A 17,352-nucleotide genomic window follows, 5' to 3' on the forward strand; every position below is an offset into this window, starting at 1 on the left:
ATTAATTAAGGTTAAATAAAGCAACAGGATGAGGTACTTCATTATTATTGTTGAAGAATATGGAACATCGTTTCTTCGTCAGTGCACTGTTTACTACTGACTGCTCGTTTTATCTACTTCCAGATTTTATTCTATAAATCGTAACTATCAACCAATTTCATTTTCAGAAATATGTTTCTCCATTTTCTCTGAGGACCAGACCAAGTGGCAAGGTTCAAATGAAACAAACTTATGAGCAAATAAGCATTTATTATTCATGACCAAATATTCTACAACGAACTGTCTTTATCGTGGATCTATCTTAAGGGGAAAGGTCAGACTTGATTCTGACAAGCATCAGAAGTAACTATGATGGATGAATTAAGAGAAACTAATTGGTATACTCCTATATAGCACTTCGATATACATAAATACATCTACATAAGTAATTATAATTTAACAACGCTATAATAACATTTTCATTATCACACAGATGCCTTTTCATCAGTATCGAAATAATAACAACTTTCATAGTCATAAAATTGAAAGAAATAATATTCAGGTAGCGGGAATAACGTAGGTCAGGTAATAAACATGGAATGCTTTTCATATCAACACAAAAGTCCTGCTTGAAAGGACTGAGAGAATCCACTAAAGTCTTTCTAATCTACAATGTATTTGGTTTTATATATGTTGTCAGGGAATGGCCTATGAAGAGAAGCCAGGACTTGTTACAAAAGAAACAAGAAGAGCACTCAGATATTGCATATCTGAGCCAAGCAACTGCACTTCAACCACCAGAGTCCAACCATTATGAATTAACAAGCCATGTGATTAGCACATATACCCAGACACTCTTCTTCATTAACGTTTTCTTTCAAGAACAGAGGATCAAGACTGGCATAGTTACTCAAATGCTCTGTCTTATCAACTGTTTTCATTGACAAACAGCAAAAAGCTGTTGTGTTTTTTTGAGTGCACATCAGCATCAAAAACAATAAATGAAGTCATAACAAAATCAAGGATGTGGACTTAGCTTTGCATCCCTATTAGAGTCTAATTAACTGTTCACTTCATATCGTAAAAGCCCTTCCATTAGTCGTCATATAATCCTGCTTGGAGTGAACAACATCCTAGTTGGAGGTAAAAAGAACTTACAAGAGGCGAAAGTTTTGTCACGTTTTTCACTTTGTACAAATTAAAGCAACTAAGCAGATGATAACGAGTCTGCGCGAAAATTGATTCGTACATAAGGAAAGATGAAATTGCTAATAAAGAGAAATAAACTAGCAGAAATGATCAGTGTTTTCCACATGTCCCTTAAGAATACAAGCTATCCTTAAAATTATATAATGCCCAAGTTTGATTTGGTATTGTATATGTCCAGTATCTTATTTATGTTAATAATCATAATGCCCAAGTTTGACCTGGTATTCATTATATAGGATATCCCTATATCCTGTTTATGAAATTAATCATTTACAGTGTCCTACAAATCAGCCATTTTTATCTAGCCAAGAGAGCTAATGGTTATTTCTAGATAAGACTAATCGTTTCAGAGGTATTTTTGCACTATACTATAATGGAAAATATGATTGTATTTTTGTACATAATCAAATGAAATGACATTTTTAGATGACGAAATCAAATACTTAAATCTTTTACAAAGTGGTTTTAACAACAATAACAACAAAAGCAACAATAACAACGATAACAATAAAACCAATGTTATTCTGATCTCCGTGAAAACCTTCACATTTTGAAGGAATTTTCGTTTTTGGTCTTCTCCCTTTTTTGGTCGGAATCAGATTTTCCGAATAAAGCCGATTTTCTCATCTTGGAGATTACCTTCTGGGGAGGTCTTTCAACACCGTTCTCTCTCTGAAAAAGAGGAATAAAAAACATTGTTAATCAAAGCTATCAGGGAAATAAATGAAACTTAGTTACGTGTAGAAACATCCTTGTTTGAAATGTGAATGTTGATGCAGGAAGTACGACTCAAATCAATTTCCACCGCCAAAAGAAAAAGAGCGAAAGGTCCGCAAGCAAGATCAGAACATAGGACAAAGGTCAAGTTTTGAGGGAGGTGACAGATTAAGCTTTGGGTAGAATTTGCTTTTAGTAACTACTTCCATGACGTTCACTCGTAGAAGCCTGGTGTCATTTTTAGTTTTCTGAAAAGAGAACCATTGTGCCGTCTTTGTCTGTCCGTCCGCACTTTTTTCTGCCCGCGCTCTTTCTGTCCGCCCTCAAATCTTAAAAACTACTGAGGCTTTGATGGCTGCAAATTGGTATGCTGATCATCCACTCTCCAATCATCAAACATACCAAATTGCAGCCCTCTAGCCTCAATAGTTTTTATTTTATTTAAGGTTAAAGTTAACCATAATCGTGCTTCTGGCAACGATATAGGATAGGCCACCAACGGGCGGTGGTTAGTTTCATGGGCCGCGGCTCATACATCATTGTACCGAGACCACCGAAAGATAGATCTATTTTCGGTGGCCTTGATTATACGCTGTAGCGGCTGTACAGAAAACTCGACTGCGCCGAAGAAACCTCGGGGCATTTTTAATTGTTTCTTTCATGATTAGTATTTCTGCAACTCAATAAGCTGCAAGTACGAATGATACCGCAGTTTTGTAGTGCAGTAGGTATAAGATTAAAATATTTTTCAGGAAAAGCTGCAGCAGTGTTTGAATACGGCTACCAAGTGGATCGGGGATGCAGCTTGTTAATTCTGTCCACATTGCTCACTTTTGCTGAATCCTCTCAGACACAAACTTGTGCGTGGGACAAACAAAATGCGCAGCAAAATGTGTGAGGTTACCTTTTGAAAGCTAATTTGTGTAAAACAAAAATCTTAAATTTTTCAGAGTAAATAAAAATTGTTTAATGCGTTTATTTACTAATACAACACCAAAATAGAATATAAAAGAATAAAAGAAAGCTATTACAGAAACCAGGCTCAATAAAGTTCTACCATTTATGTCGTCGAAAGGACTTAAACCAAAGACTAAACGATAAGAATTAATCATTAGTGAGGATAAAGAAAAATAGAAAAACAAAAAAGAAACAAGCAAAAAATGTGCCGAAGTTTCTTCGGTGCAATGGGATTTTCTGTACAGCGTATAATTAAGGCCAACGAAAATAGATCTACCTTTCGGTGGTTTCGGCATAATGCTGTATGAGCCGCGGCCCATGAAACTTTAACCATGGCCCCGGGCCTGTTTTATATCGTTGCCAGACGCACTCTTATGGCTAAATTTAACATTAAATAAAATAAAAACTACTGAGGCTAGAGGGCTGCAATTTGGCATGTTTGGTGATTGCAGGGTGGATGATCAACTTACCAATTTGCAGCCCTCTAACCTCAGTAGTCTTTAAGATCTGAGGGCGGAAAGCAAAAGTGCGGACGGACAGACTATGAAAATCTTTTAAATGACAGCAAAACCCGAAATGAGTCTTTAAAATCATGCTGCTCATTACAGAACTAATTCACATAAACTAGTTTTTTCAAAGTTGCAACGTGTCGATAGTCCATAAGTATGTAATCAAAGATAAAGACTTCATAACATTTTGCATGTGAGCAAAGCAATTACTAATGACAAAACGGCTCAAGTATCCTACACTCGAAGGAAAACTGTCTTGAACTAGTTTGAAAAGAACTGACCAGTAACTGATGATTATTTCGAGCTATGCTTCTACAGATACATAAAAAGAACATTTTATCATAGATCTGGTGAAGATGTGTGGACCGTAAATTGCACAAGGTCATTTCTTGAGAGCGAGTAGATTTGTATGATGACAACGAATCTTGTGTTAAGTTGAATAGACGGTGAAGTGATTAGTTCCCCGTGCAGCTGGGTCTTGGATAATGTATGTTATGTCACTCTAGCAATGTATTATGCTCATTTTTGGGGCGACGATGTAATTTTGGAAGAGGAAAGAAGTAGTTGCAAGCTGATGTGAATATTTCTGCCTGTATGTACTGTATATGTATATATATATATATATATATATATATATATATATATATATATATATATATATATATATATATATGTATGTATGTATATATATGCATATATATGTACTGTATATTCATGTACGCATATAAATATGCACATATATATATATATATATATATATATATATATATATATATATATATATATATATATATATATATATATATATATATATCTGTACATATATACAGTATATATATATATATATATATATATATATATATATATATATATATGTATATATATATATATATATATATATATATATGTATATATATATATATATATATATATATATATATATATATATGTATATATATATATATATATATATATATATATATATATATATATATATATATATATATCATCTGAGTGTGTTCTTAACTATAGCTTAATCAGTAGTTTTGAGTACTCATGTGCAATAAGAGTGCCCGCATTGCTTGCTTAAGGATAGTTGCAAAGATTTCCTTAAAGAAATTCTCAAAGAATATTTTGTCCTTTGTGTTAGAATAATGTAATATTACTGTTCTTTTGAGTCAACCAGTTTAGGTTTGCTTGTTTACAAAAATGAGTAAAAATATAGGTTTTTCGGCGTTTGCTTCTTCAACATTATCATATGACAGGCAGAATAATATTGTTAATTCTCCTCAAACCCTCACCAACCCATTTAAAACGTAACTAAGGGCGACGCTACGGAGTCACCTGTCTTACCTGAAGGAGGCAAAATGCACTTGCCCTGAGTAAAGCTGAAGAGTAACGGAGCTGGACACGATCTCTGGTGAGCCTTCCAGCCCTGGGCAGTTTTCTCGCATTCATAATAGCCATCACAAACCTCTGTCTTGCCCTACAAACAGAAAACATAAAGGTTATGTAGCAGCCATTCCATGTTTTTGCAATGATCTATTGAAAATGAGAAAAAATTATTCTGCTTTCTAGGTGAGAATAACGTGTTATAACTCTTTCAGAATACTTTCATGATTTACAGGCTCAGTTATTCATAAATAACTACATAATCGAGGGAGGACCTTCATTACCATAACTTTACAATCGACGGAGGTTTCCTTACCTTATAGACACTGCCGTCACAAAGAGCTATGTCCTTGCAGAATTTCCTTTTTACAAAGTCAGCTTTTGGGATTTGACCGTTGAAAGAGCAAGGTAAAAGACCCACGTCAGTTACAGAAATGTCCTCCCCACCGCAGAGATCCTGGCCTAGAAAGAAAAATAAATCGTTTCCACTATTGCCCTTGGAAAGTTATGCATCGCTCATCATCGTTTTTCGTGTTGAACTATGATTTTCCACGGCCAAGAACGTGACTTCTAACTTACTATTTGGTGGTTTAGCGCATTTTTGGCTCTTCATGTCGAAGAGGTAATCTTCACCACAGGACAGGTTGGGTTCTCGTAAGGGACACCGGATTTCTTTGCACATGTACCTCTCCTCCTTCTTGGGTCGGCACACCTCGAAAGTCTGGCAGGTTTCTGGGACGCCCTCGCACGTGAACAGACAAAGCTCAGCAGCTGTTAGAGAAACGATACACGGAAGCAAACACAGTTAAAAGGTTCTTGCAAATAAGAAAGCATATATATATATATATATATATATATATATATATATATATATATATATATATATATATATATATATATATATATATATATATACGGTGTGTGTGAGTGTGTAAGAACGTATGTATGTATGTATGTATGTATGTATGTATGTGCAAAGTCTATAGGTCACTTTTTTACCAGATATTTATACTTTTCATAACTACAATGTCCTATTAAAATCTCAATTTCCTTACACTTTTTTTATGACTTGCAAGTAAAAAGCCTTAAGCCCAAATGAAGAGATTGATGAGGTGACCTCGACTCCCGTCGAGTGGTTAAGGGGAACCTCACTCGGAATATCGCGTGAGGGTTCGAATCTTGCCACCGACATCTGGATCTGGGCCTCATCATTTGGGCTCAAGGTTTTGCACTAACAAGCGCATCCAAAAACTGAGGAAATTGAGATGCTGCTTTTTTATCTCCTTCTCTGTATCTTAGCGTGATTGAGTCCTAAAGTGTTCGTGGGAATTGGAACGAGATTAATGTTTTCATGTCGTTATAGTTCTCCTTAAAGAGGATGACAGTGATTGCTCTTCCAAATGTATGATAAACGTAGAATTGATTAGAATTTCATAAAGGTCAGAGCCTGATTCCGTAGGCGATATTGTTTCAAAATACAAACGGTTCCACATCACGGCCTGAAGTACTCCCTCACAGGAATGAAAGTCAGCAAAAACTGTCACATACAAGACAGGAAAAGACAAGATATGTAAGCACTGAGGTTTCAGACCGAAGTCATATTGCATTATAAAATATACAACCCCTCTGTATTATTGTATTATCATGGACGTAGACACAATGTCTTACATTTTATTATTATAGTTAACTGACAGAAAATTCACTATTTTGTTTTGTTTATTTTTTCTCTACATTTATTTAGTGTTCCTTTGTTTTCGTTGTCATTGTCAAAGCTTGAAACATTTGTAAGCTATAACAATCAAGAATTTCTCCAAAGATTTCACTGTTCGTTCTTACATAACTTAACTATTAGTCTGATTATATGTCAGAAAGTCAAATCCTTCGTTTAATATATATATATATATATATATATATATATATATATATATATATATATATATATATATATATATAGAGAGAGAGAGAGAGAGAGAGAGAGAGAGAGAGAGAGAGAGAGAGAGAGAGAGAGAGAGGTGTCGTGTGCGGATGCATGGGTATATGAATTTAAAGAGATTTGCCGTTTACTGGAAGAGTTGTAGTATTGGAACTTCTCCCCTATTCATTTTCACTTTTCCTGGTATTTTCAAGATACAAATAAATCTGAGAGAAAACGGGACTCTAAAGTACGTTGGTAGGTTTGAATTCAGATTCTACTGTTGGCTACGCGAAAAGGATGTCCGAGGGTTCCCTACCTGTAGGAATTTTTGCGCATTCCTGGAGATCCATGTCGAAAGCGTAGCCGTCTCCGCAGCTGAGGTTTGGGGTCCTAATGGGGCATTTAATCTCAGTGCACATCCTCTTCTTCGTCTTGCTTGGTAAACAAATGTCGTAGGTTTTGCAAGTGCCAGGGACGCCCGTACATTTCAAGGGACCTTCTGTCGTTGTGGGAGTTGGTCTGCAAGAATAAGGTGCGTCGAACGGATGGACGCATTGGTCCAGCTCGTCAGAAAAAACTGTGCCGGGCTCACACTCGAAGTGGTATGTCCATAAATACCCAACGCTCATACGGTCGACACACCTGGGGGATAAAGGGAAGCCTTTTCTATTAATTACCTCTCCTGGAATGTTATCAAAACTTGACTCGGCTTTTGTTTTCCAAAAACAGCAAATAAGAGAGATGATACAATAATTGCAAGCCATTCTGCAAGTATTAAGACTTGTCGAGGCAGGGAAGAAAATCTTATAAGCATAACTACTTTATTAAGTTCCAAGCATTCAGTAGTAGGTGTAGAATACTTATAACAATTTCCATTCTCTTCAGTTATTATGTATTCACAAACTCACGTACACACATACACACACACATATGTGTGTGTGTGTGTGTAGCCTATATAGTAACTGTTCCTCATAATAGCCAATCAATATTCAGAGTCACTTCATGCGTCTACCCACTTCAGGCGGTGTATCATTCATTTCTATCTTGGACACTCACTCTTCCCGGACATTGAAATTCGTTTCTATTCCATAACCTCTCCCAAGCCATCTAACCAGTATGTTCTCAGTCTCCCTGTGCCCTCCCTCTTGAGACCTACGATTATCCACGTCTGTGGATCAGTCTATCCACCTGACCACACAGCTTCACGACACCCTGATGCATATTCACACCTACTCAGCCTTTTTACCATATGGTCGAGGCTCTGTTTTTAGTTTTCTGTAAAAGGAAATTATTGTGCCGGCTTTGCCTGTCCGTCCGCACTCTATTCTGTCCGCGCTTCTTTCTGTCCGCCCTCAGATCTTAAAAACTGCTGAGGCTAGACGACTGCAAATTGGTATGTTGATCATCAACCCTCCAATCATCAAACATACCAAATTGCAGCCCTATAGCCTCAGTAGTTTTTATTTCATTTAAGGTTAAAGTTAGCCATAATCGTGCTTCTGGCAACGATGTAGGATAGGCCACCACCGGGCCGTAGTTAAAGTTTCATGGGCCGCGGCTCATACAGCATTACACCGAGACCACCGACAGATAGATCTTTTTTCGGTGGCCTTGATTATACGCCGTAGCGGCTGTACAGAAAACTCGATTGCGCCGAAGAAAGTTCGGCGCATTCTTTACTTGTTTCATCTTGCATCCCGTCGCAAAGAATTCGACTCAACCATTTTTTCCTTCAGTGCTGCTCAACATCCTTGTTTCACTTCTTAAAGGAGAGCCGTCCATTCTTATGCTATTCTGTAGCTCCCCTTCTTACTTTGAAAATCTTATTGCAGAGTTCCTGCTATTTTTATTTCTCCGTCTCTTCTTTGATTCATCATACGAACATAACCAAAACTACCCATACCATTATCAGCCACTTCCGTTTTTCCATCATACATACTAGAGTCCTGTGCTCCATCCTCTTACTTAGTAGTTTCCATTGACCCTTATAAATTTACTCTTGGCAACATTTATCTATAAAATTCCAATGTGAAAACAATTTCTGTCTCTTTCATTAGCGTCTGTGGAATCTCTTTATTATCATGAGACTTAACACCGTTGTTTGCGGACACTGACAAATCTTATCTCTTCACTCACTCCACTGACACAAGACAGCAAGTTCTTCGGACAGAATCTGTCTACGTGTACATTTTATTCCTTCTAAGATTCTTTTCTTCATTATTCGTTTACTTCGAGGTCTCACTACTTCTTTTCTACCTAAGCTACCTCTCAAATTCACGCCTAATTTTCATCAAGTTTCCTTTCTCCATCTCACTTCCTCTTTGCCTTCCTTATTCCTCCCCTGTTGCGCATCTTTGCGATCGCCTCTCATATTCTAAACGGTAATTCAAGCAATCTTTTCCCTTTCATTAAATATACTGATAGCGCTCACCAAGCACTACTCATCTTTTCATGCTCCCACCCACAGAGTTCTCATTACTGCTCCACGGAGACCGCCTTGAACCTTTCACACTCCCCAGCCCTGTTAAAACGAATATGGAAGTGAAAGGTAGTTGTAATTAGAAGGGTTTAGAATGCTGTAACGTCTGTATAAAATATCTATACATACGTGTCTATGCATGCAATATATATATATAGATATATATGTGTGTGTGCGCGCGCGCACGGGTGTATGCGTGTATACTTTGTTTATTTCATCCACTCCGATGGTTATGTTTTGGGTTCTGCTTTTGTGTCTTCTTCAGCTATCGGCCACCTGTTTGTCTATTTCGTTAGCAAAAGTAATGAAAAGTTATATGAAGATTTTAGTGGAAATTTGACCAAAGGTAAAAGCCCTGTTGCTGGCAATAAGCGACTAGATTTTGGGAGAGGTAAGAATGTCACTTTTGGGAGGAGGGAGTTTTGGGGAAAGATGGTCATCTTTGTTTCCAAGTTATGGTGCTTCAGAAGCCAGAACCTGGCGCACTATTACCGTAGATTTTCCTAGGCAAATTTAACCTTATTTCTACATCTACCAAGAAAGTCTAACTAGAGGTAGACTTTTTTAAAGCTGTAAGTTTTAGATGTATTTGCGATCAAAATATGGGCTCACAGGGGTTTGATATTTTAGAGCTATGAATTCTTTGAATTATTTTCTTTCTGAATTGAATGATATAAGGGGCAAGAGAGCCACGAAGTTTTCTTCCATCTTTCCCTTTCAATAATAATTTTCACTCTTAAGAATTGTTTTCACTTTCATTTCACTGAAATTATGTTGAATTCCAACTGCAAATACAGAAATGTAGAGTAAACAAAAATTCGAAAAGATTCCAAAAATAGAAAAAACCTGTTGACATAGATGACCCCAGCGACCAGTAATGCTGCTACATAATAAGCCCAGTCTCGACGAATTTAACATCGATATAAATTTCGAGAAAAGGTATCTGCGTGTGCAAGTGCGCAACTTAACTTTTGCTCTGTGTATTTTTGTTTTGCCTCTCACTGTCAGAGGGGAGGAGCCACTGAAGGACTAGCGGTCAAAAGATCCCTGGGTGAATAATCGAGCAGGTTCCAGAACGGCGGGTGACAGGCAAGGTATAATGGATGGGAGCTGGCCAAGATTGAAGACCGAACCTGTGCTTTAATGCAGCCATTGTTACGGGGCACGCAACTTGAGCTTATTGATGTTTGTCAAAGTTCGATACAGATCTAATCATGACTTTGAGTAAGCTGACAATTCTTGCGGATAAAAACGATACATTGAACAACGACAACAAAATTGATTAAACTATCTGAACTATAGAAGAAATAACAAATAAATTGATGTTTCCAATTCCTCAGAGACACGGTCGATGTCTCTGTTGCCTGACAGGAAGAATAAAATCAAATAGCGGATGAGGAAATTGATCCTCTGGTGATGTTTCTTGATGACAGAATATTAGGCTAATCCTCGAGATAAATGGCCGAGAAACTCCTCGGCTCGGAATTGAATTATGCGCCTGAGAATTATCCTGACCTTTGCCCTTACCCGAACCATCAAACGGAAATTGCGCAAACTTACGTGTAAGTTATGAAACGATAATTGAAGCTTTGAACAATACAGGATAATGGTAGTTAGTTACAGGGCAAAGTGATGTGAGATAAATTCCAGTCTTGGGCATTTACGAGGGTGAAGGCGAGAACCGCAAAGAGAGAATCGTATCGAATCGGCCAGAGTTGCCTTGTCATGCCTCCTGCGCCATGCTGCTGCTTCTGGGAACAACGTCCAGGTTATCCTCTTCCTCTTTTAATACTGGGTTGGAGGTGTAGATTCCTTGCCAATTTCATTATCTAGACTTCAAATAAACTAGATAACAGGTCCAGATAAGCAGAATAAGTTGAGTTAGATACTGATACTTATTGTGGAGTAACTACGTGAGCAAAGTCTTCAGAAATGAAAGGCGTGGGTCCCGATGAAAGCTTTTTTGAGGTCATAATGTCTGACAAAATAAAGAAGAGTCCTTGAAAGGACGACGGACTGGGCGGAATTCTTACCTGTAGTACCAGCTACAGTTTCTTGGATGAGGGAACGACCCTTCTTGGGTGCACCTAACAGGTGGGTTCACTATGTAATCAGGATACCGAAGATCTGTCACGAAAGAAACAAAACACTGTCGTTAGAGGGTAGCGGGCATTTTAAAACTCTCTCGTCATTTTGACCCTTTTTACTGGAGCATAATTACATGTATCCACCATTTTTCCTGAATTAAAATATTTACTCATTTGCTGATGTTGTATTGTCCAAGAATTTTTCTAAACTACTTATAAATTCTAAAAATGAGCGATTGGAAGATGGAACTGTAATGCTTAAAACCAAAATTATCTGAGAATATCTTATTTTTTCCTCTTCTTTACCCCTCTCAAAAAAATGACAATGTTCTCAAAACAAGACTAACAACCACGGTAGCAATGATTATTAATATCATTATTACTCTTATTACAGGATGACTTGAGGGAAATCCCCGCACAAATATCGTGTGAACTTACCATTAGGTCCAGGAATAGCTGCCATTACTGAGGAAGCCAAGACTAGGACGACCCCTAATGCCGGCGCCGCCTGCCTTGAACTGCAGAGTACCGTCATCTGGAGGGGAGAAAATTCGTCTTTCAAATGTGATGGCCACAAATACCGTGATTTGTTTTTGAAAGCGGACGGTAGTGATATCTCCTAAAAGCAAGGAATGAGGTCAATCATCAGTCACGGACGTTAATACTTAAATTTGGTATAAATTTCAACGAGAAAAGAATTCAATACGAGCTCCGCCCTTGGCGCCGCCTGATTCGGTGGACTTGCATATTTGAAAAGTTGTCGACAAAATAGAATTTTGTTGTGTGGGAGCTCCGGAAGGTTCAAGATTACTCGAGTGAGTTTTTTCCGCGCATAATTTGAAAGTTAATTGGCACAATAGAAGCAGATGAGTGAGCGAGCGGAGATAATGGCGCTGCGAACCTCCTTGGCGAACAGCCTTACTTCATATTTACTTTGTTAACACCGCTGAGATCGGAGCTTGCAGCCTCTTTTTGTCTTGTCTGAACTCGACATAGTTCTTGAAGGAGTGTTCGGTACTGGTTGTGCTCTTTGAACACCTCACTGCCTTCAACAGAAGAGGCTTTGGTTTGGGGATCTCATTATATCAAATTTTCGGGGAGCATGAACATCTGTTGGTCAGATTTTACCAATTCTCAACACAAATGTGCGCAGACTTTCTTTAAGGAAGATCAAAAGAATTTCTACTGAAAAGTTCTTGCAACAACTCAAAAATTCCGCTGAATCTTCCGACATTTTACATTGCAAATAAACAGGAAAAGAGAAGCACGTCGTTGTAAAATTTCAAATGTAAATATCTATCAGTTTGAATTTAGTTCATATTTACCACGTCAGTACTTCCAAAGTTGTGTCCCCTCGAATAAGCTTCGTACCCCTGAAAATCGTGTTTGCCAATTTACTATTTTTTGCAGTATTGGTCGGATGGAACTTAGTTTGAAACCCGCCGTTACTAACTCTTGGGGCTTCAAAGGTTCCCCGGAGAGGTGTGCCCTTTTGCTGATTATATATTTACACCTTTTAAAAGTCAACTCAAAAGAGAAACATGTCCTTCAAGACAGCATACGAGTGCCCCTCTCAACGGTATGGTCTTTAATGTAAGAGAAAATTCAGCACGCGGTAATCTAAATCAGCGCAGATCAAACTTCATTATGTTGCTCTGTACTAGTCTTCATGCAATATAAAACTTTCGTTAGAAGCCGATGAGAAGAACTGTTATTTTCACCAGTACTTATTCATTGCCATGTTACAACAAAGAATTCTCTTCTTCATGTATGTAAATGTTTTGTTTAACTACGTATACTTCGATAACTTAGGTATCATCCACGACAAAAAGTAAAGCATCTCGACCTGCGCATAAGATTAATTACCGCATATTAAGTTTTCCTGATGCATAACAAAACTTATACGGTCAAAGGAAGTCACGTACCGTGCTTTGTTTACCACATTCAGCCGAGGCTCACGCTCTTAGACTCTTGCGTGATCCAGAAAATGTTTTGCCACCTAATCCCATGAGAGGGAACCTCCAGGAGGTGTCAACTCTTTTTTTAACAACCCAACACACTCGACTAACTCTCAGTTATATAATTCACTCTTTAAATCAACAGATTCACCGTTAGATTTAACAGAGCGTATTTAAATTGCTTGGCCTCTCCATTGATCACTGATACTCTCAATAGTGAGGCAAGTTTCGTCTTCCACAAACAATATATATATATATATATATATATATATATATATATATATATATATATATACATATATATGTACAGTATATATATATATATATATATATACAATACTATGTATATATTATATACTGCATATTATGTGTTACATATATATATATATATATATATATATATATATATATATATATATATATATATATATATATATATATATATATATATATATATGTGTGTGTGTGTGTGTGTATATATAAAATACATTATATATTTGTATGTATGTATATATATATATATATATATATATATATATATATATATATATATATATATATATATATATATATATTGTGGAAGATGGAACTTTCTCACTATTGAGAGTATCATTGATTAGTGGAGAGGCCAAGCAATTTAATACTCTCTGTTAAATCTAATAGCGAATCTGTTGACTTAAAGAGTGAATTATGTAACTGAGAGTTAGTCGAATGTGTTGGGTTGTTAAAAAATGAGTTGACACGTCCTGGAGGTTCCCCCTCAGGAGACAAGATGGCAAAACATTTTCTGGATCACGCAAGAGTCTAACAACGTAGCCTCGGCTGAACGTTGGTTCCACTAAGAGGATGCTAAAAGTCTGGATTGCTTCACATCGTGGAGTTAGCCACAGAAGAGGCTGTGACTTCAGGGAACGTGAAATGAAAAGCAAATCGGCCATATCCTGAGATAATTTTGAAATCATAGCACAACCGTGAGGAAATCTCCTTCTTATACTGGAATCATAACTACAAAGCATTTAGTTCTGTCACTGAAGAGTCAGACTTCTGTTCCTGTGTTTATCTTTCGAGAGAGCTTCGCTTTTGGTGCGCTTACTTTGGTCAACAAGTGTACGTATTGAGCGGTGTTAGTTTGTGTCCCAACATATGTTCATGGTTTTTAACTTGTATATTTTGCCTAATTTAAGCCCTTTTTACCTAAATCATCCTTTTAGTTTTCTGTATACGAAAACTATTGTGCCGGCTTTGTCTGTCCGCCAGCACTTTATTCTGTCCACACTTTTTCTGTCCGCCCTCAGATCTTAAAAACCACTGAGGCTAGACGGCTGCAAAGTTGTATGTTCATCATCCACCCTCCAATCATCAAACATACCAAATAGCAGCCCTCTAGCCTCAATAGTTTTTATTTTATCTAAGATTAAATTTAGCCATAATCGTGCTTCTGGCAACGATGTAGGATAGGCTACCACCTGGCCGTGGTTAAAGTTGCATGGGCCGCGGCTCATATAGCATTATACCGAGACCACCGAAAGATAGATCTTTTTTCGGTGGCCTTGGTTGTGCATTGTACTGGCTGTACAAAGGTAAGTATATCTTAGTTTAACCAGACCACTGAGTTGATTAACAGCTCTTCTAGGGCTGGCCCGAAGGATTAGATTCATTTTACGTGGCTAAGAACCAATTGGTTGCCTAGCAACGGGACTACAGCTTATTGTGGAATCCGAACCACATTATAGCGAGAAATTAATTTTTATCACCAGAAATAAATTCCTCTTATTCTTCATTGGCCGGCCGGAGATTCGAACTCGCGGCCAGCAGAGCGCTAGCTGAGCACGGAACCCACTCTCCCAACGAGGAACACTGGCTGTACAGAAAACTCGATTGCGCCGAAGAAAGTTCGGCGCATTTTTTACCTGTTCGTATCAAATTTAATTTTTGTAATTTCTCTTTTAAATCTGATGAAGAAGCTACACTTTGAAACGCTGCCCGAGAATACAGTACGAAACTGTGTATGACCACTGTTTTGTCATCCTCTCCCTGTCTGTCACGCACTTGACTTGCACGACGTCAAAACTCATCCGTGCATATATATATATATATATATATATATATATATATATATATATATATATATATATATATATATATATATATATATATATATATATATATATATATATATATATATATACATATACTTACAGTGTATACATATACATATATGCATATTTATAAATATACATATATATTTATTTATATATATAAATATATATATATATATATATATATGTGTGTATGCATGCATGCATGTGTTTATGTGCTCTAACATGCATAAATACTTGTGACTAAAGATAACAGACAGAACATATACAAAAGATTTTGTAGGCAAGCAGACACATTTTTGATTTTTAAGGGCATCTTCATATAACGATAAATTGTATTCATTGTTAGAGCTCACTGAGGCTCCATTAATAAACTGTGCCTCATATATTAAACACACATTTGCTGTTGAAGCCACGCCCTGGCAACCGTTGGCCTGGAGATGCTAATTGACCCCTAAAGAAAAGGTACCCTATTTTAATATAAACTTCAGTGTGTAAGACTATATACCACTCATCCCTTTATTCAAATAACAGGCATCATGCTTACTATATGAGATCCAGCTCAATGAGCAAAACATTTCTGAGAGAGAGAGAGAGAGAGAGAGAGAGAGAGAGAGAGAGAGAGAGAGAGAGAGGTCTGTATTAGGGCGCTCTAGATGGAAGCTTGTGATGCACGCAGGTGCTGCAGGGCATAATAAATCTCGCACAGCATCTTACCAAGGGTTTTTTTTTTTCTCCGTCCTACAACCATTCCACGACCCTTTGTTGCAGGTTTCATTAACGTTTTCTCACATAAAAACCTATGTTCATAATGATCAGCTTTGGTTTGCGTTTTTCCATCACAGTTTAAGAGAAACTCAATTTTATCTTCATTTGCTTAAAAGAGTTCGAAAATATGGATATTAGAATTTCCTGTGGGCACCAACGTGATTGCTGAACTGCCTAGATCTCGCTTTAGGTGTCGAACACTGTGAGGAATCTTTACCTGGCTGCACCTCTTTCTGGGGTAATGGAGACAGTAACTTGGGCAAAAACTTGTTAATAGTCCCAAATTACATCGCTAAACATCATGTAACTCAAGCTCATCTCGTAGATTTAGTAAATGCGTTTGTGAAGTATCTTTGAAGGAAACATATCTCTCTCTCTCTCTCTCTCTCTCTCTCTCTCTCTCTCTCTCTCTCTCTACTATGAAAGCATCTTGAAGTACCCGGCCATATATGCATCAAAAGAGAACACAAAAGACCTGGTGTGGAATGTTTCACTTGTACGATTAAAATGGCCACCAGCCCATCGTGGAAAAATCTCTCACCAATGGATTTCTTTACTGGTTAATCCCAAGACTGTCCGTTATATTTGCTGGAGACATACTTTCTTAAATTCAAGTGATCAAACAATAAACCATGATTGCAAAAAGCCATGGTAAAATTTTAAGAGAAAGAAACGTGCCTTTCATCAATACCAGCATACCATAACATCTCACACAATTTGGCAACAACGGTTCACCTTTTTCGAAAACTAGATCAGTGAAAATTATCGCTAAGGTACTCTATTTCACACACACAGACACACGCAGATATATATGAATATATATATATATATATATATATATATATATATATATATATATATATATATATATATATATATATATATATGTGTGTGTGTGTTTGGCAACATTGGCAATAATGGTTCACATTTTTGGATAACTAGTCAAATGAAAATTGTCGATAAGTTAATGTAGCTCACACACATTATACATACATACGTGTGTATATATATATACACATATATATACTGTATATATCACCTGCAACACTTTTACCAGTAGAAGAGGTAGCTCCAGAATGAATCAGCTTCCGTTTTCAACAAATATTTTTGGATGAGGTTGACGACCTTCTGTCCCTATCCACCCTGGCTGCATAGCACCTGGTACGTACTGGTAATTGCTAAGGTTAACTAACACAGGGACTATGAGTTTTAAGGAACGTGCCTAAATTGTTCTGACTAAACCACGAACCGCGGCAAGGTTCTTTGGCTTGTGAGGTAACCGT

At 37.1% G+C, this 17,352-nt stretch overlaps 1 protein-coding gene across 1 annotated transcript in view; it reads right to left on the minus strand.

Annotated features, from left to right (window-relative positions):
* Positions 1-238: 238 nt before the first annotated feature.
* LOC136853979 (uncharacterized) overlaps positions 239-17,352 on the minus strand; it is a 41,598-nt gene continuing 24,484 nt past the window's right edge. The window contains exons 2-8 of the mRNA XM_067129901.1: positions 11,683-11,779; positions 11,191-11,284; positions 6,995-7,320; positions 5,343-5,534; positions 5,080-5,225; positions 4,725-4,857; positions 239-1,860 (exon numbers count right to left, since the gene is read on the minus strand). Coding sequence (XP_066986002.1) covers positions 1,844-1,860; positions 4,725-4,857; positions 5,080-5,225; positions 5,343-5,534; positions 6,995-7,320; positions 11,191-11,284; positions 11,683-11,779 — 1,005 coding nt within the window. The 3' untranslated portion in view covers positions 239-1,843. The remainder of the gene's footprint in view (positions 1,861-4,724; positions 4,858-5,079; positions 5,226-5,342; positions 5,535-6,994; positions 7,321-11,190; positions 11,285-11,682; positions 11,780-17,352) is intronic.

The sequence above is a fragment of the Macrobrachium rosenbergii genome, chromosome 28 (genome assembly GCF_040412425.1).
Source record: "Macrobrachium rosenbergii isolate ZJJX-2024 chromosome 28, ASM4041242v1, whole genome shotgun sequence".
Lineage (NCBI taxonomy): Eukaryota > Metazoa > Arthropoda > Malacostraca > Decapoda > Palaemonidae > Macrobrachium > Macrobrachium rosenbergii.